The sequence below is a fragment of the Aplysia californica genome, unplaced genomic scaffold (genome assembly GCF_000002075.1).
Source record: "Aplysia californica isolate F4 #8 unplaced genomic scaffold, AplCal3.0 scaffold00488, whole genome shotgun sequence".
In the NCBI taxonomy this organism is placed as follows: domain Eukaryota; kingdom Metazoa; phylum Mollusca; class Gastropoda; order Aplysiida; family Aplysiidae; genus Aplysia; species Aplysia californica.
In genome coordinates this window covers 507,333-509,599 of record NW_004797758.1, presented here as the reverse complement: position 1 = coordinate 509,599, position 2,267 = coordinate 507,333, and the positions used below count along the sequence as shown (strand labels likewise).

The 2,267-nt window shown below is 39.2% G+C and overlaps 1 protein-coding gene across 1 annotated transcript in view; it reads right to left on the bottom strand.

Annotated features, from left to right (window-relative positions):
- LOC101861756 (voltage-gated potassium channel subunit beta-2) overlaps window positions 1–2,267 on the bottom strand; it is a gene marked incomplete at its 5' end in the record, with an annotated part of 52,341 nt that overhangs the window by 18,850 nt on the left and 31,224 nt on the right. The window contains 1 exon segment of the mRNA XM_013086643.1: window positions 1,221–1,309. Within this exon segment, the coding sequence (XP_012942097.1) occupies window positions 1,221–1,309 (89 nt within the window).

Below are 2,267 nucleotides of genomic sequence, written 5' to 3'. Positions count from 1 at the left end.
AAGAAGAAGAAGAAGAAGAAGAAGAAGAAGAAGAAGAAGAAGAAGAAGAAGAAATACATTTTTTAAGATAGAAGTAGATAACAAGAAAAGAACAATAAATAAAAGCCAAGAAGAAGGTGCAAAGGTTACATACTATTTATCTCAATTGAAAAACTTCTCTCACAAGCGAAGTAGTAAAGACACTGTTACTGTTGCCACTCATTTCTTTTTAGAAATGTATGTATAGACATGGTGATGATGAACAATATAGCAGAAATAAGGTCCTCTTTTTGTCAGAAAGGTACTGATATGAACAATAATTGTAATTCAATAATTGAAACATAATGAGCATGGGTTTTGCCAAACGCTGTGGCGGGGGATAGAGGACGTCGTGGGGTAACAGAGCGAGACAAAGTATTAGGTGTGTTTTGGTTTTGGTTTAATTTTTGGTAGCAAGGGGATGGGGAGGTAAAAAGAGAGAGGGAATTAAGGAGGGGGAGGATGGACGTAGGATGGAGGGTATGGTGGAAGGGAGGTTGAAGGGCGGAGGGGAGGGTGGATGGGAGGTTGTGTGAGGGGTTGCAAGAAGCTTATAACTATATTTTCAGGAAAGAAATACTGGAGAAGTAATTGCTTTAACATGTTGCTTTTGTTTCTTCTCTAACACTAAACACCATGGAAACACATGAAGGAGTCAGAAAAATTAAAAGAACCAAGCCATCTTGATGTGGTATCGAAAAAAAGAAGAAACATACTAATAATTATATATTCACCAGTATATCTTGTGTGTTTGTAAATGTTTGTCTATTTACCCTTGTTCATCGTATGCGTGTGCATATTTGTCTCTCTACTTGTAAACACTTAGCCTGTGAGTGTTTGTCTATGTATCTGTATTTCCTGAATGTTTGCGAATGGTTGTCTATTTACATGCATTTCCTGAGTTAATTTTGTCTATAATATCCCACAATTCTATTCCCGTTTGTTCATTTACCCATATTTCTTCTATTGTGATTTTGAATGCTTGTGGAGATACCTGTAAAACGAACAATGGTATCCAGGTTTGTCTATTTACCTGCATACTCGAAATTTTATCCAGGTGTATCTATTTACTTATACCCCCCACTCTTGTCCTGGTTAGCCTTTATACGGATTTTCCTATTAACCTGTATATCCCACACTTTTACACGGGTTTGCCTGTATACCTGTATACCGGACAAAGGTTTCCAGATGCGTCTATTTACCTGTAGGGCCTGTATATCCTCACAGAGTTGGTCCACTGTGGAAGCCCCAAGAAGTACCTGGCTGATGTTCTCATTTTTCACACACCATGCTGTAGACGAAGAACAATCAAAAGAATTATTTTGTTTTTCTATAGTTGTTTGTTTACTACGGGATAATGTGTTTTTGTTAGAGAAAACATGTTTTGTTTTGTTTTAGTCTTTCAAGTGTCAGCGTTGAGATACAGGGGTCTGTATTGTAACGGTTAGGCGCTTCGCTATCGCATTCAGATAAGGCGACTTCGATTCCCGTGTCGAAAGGCTGTCTGTTGGGACCTTATATTGGCCTTCTTCAATAATCCGAATCAGGACGATGGCTCCCTTAATATACAATTAAGATAACAGAAAGACGTATATTTCGGCATGTCTATTCTGAAGTGAGTACTCATGTACACATTAATTAAACGTTTCCTTTTTTAAAAATTGTTTTTTTCCCTCTCTTTCCTATTTAGTTTTCTTAATATTTTACTTTTCTTTGGCCCTTTTTAAACACGTTTTTTTTATCCGTTTCCCGTCTTTCGTTCTTAGATTAAAAGAACGTCCCCCGTATTTCTCTTCTAAATCAAGACGAAACAATGTAATATCCCAGTTTCTTCACGGACATTTTTGCATAATAAAAAACAAAACAAAACAAAAATGGAACAAAACATATTTATTACTTTACGGATATCTTTAGTTATAGTAGGGCGTTAAATTGCTTGCAAAACTCCTCTCACCGATGGCTAGCTGGGCCAAAGAACAGCCCAGCTGATCGGCAATGACTGCCAGGTCCCTGAGCTTTGATTGCTGGCGTCTGCCTTCCTCGCTGAGTATCTTCTCTCTCAACCATGTATAACCCTGTGGAGATATGGGAAGGAAAGGGGGGGGTGCAACGAGAGGGGGGGTGAGTCAGGGTGGGTACGGAAAGGGCGGATCGGGGTAAGGAGGGAAGGTGGGTGATGGAGAGAGAGAGAGACAGGAAGAGAGAGAGAGAGAGAGAGAGAGAGAGAGAGAGAGAGAGAGAGAGAGAGA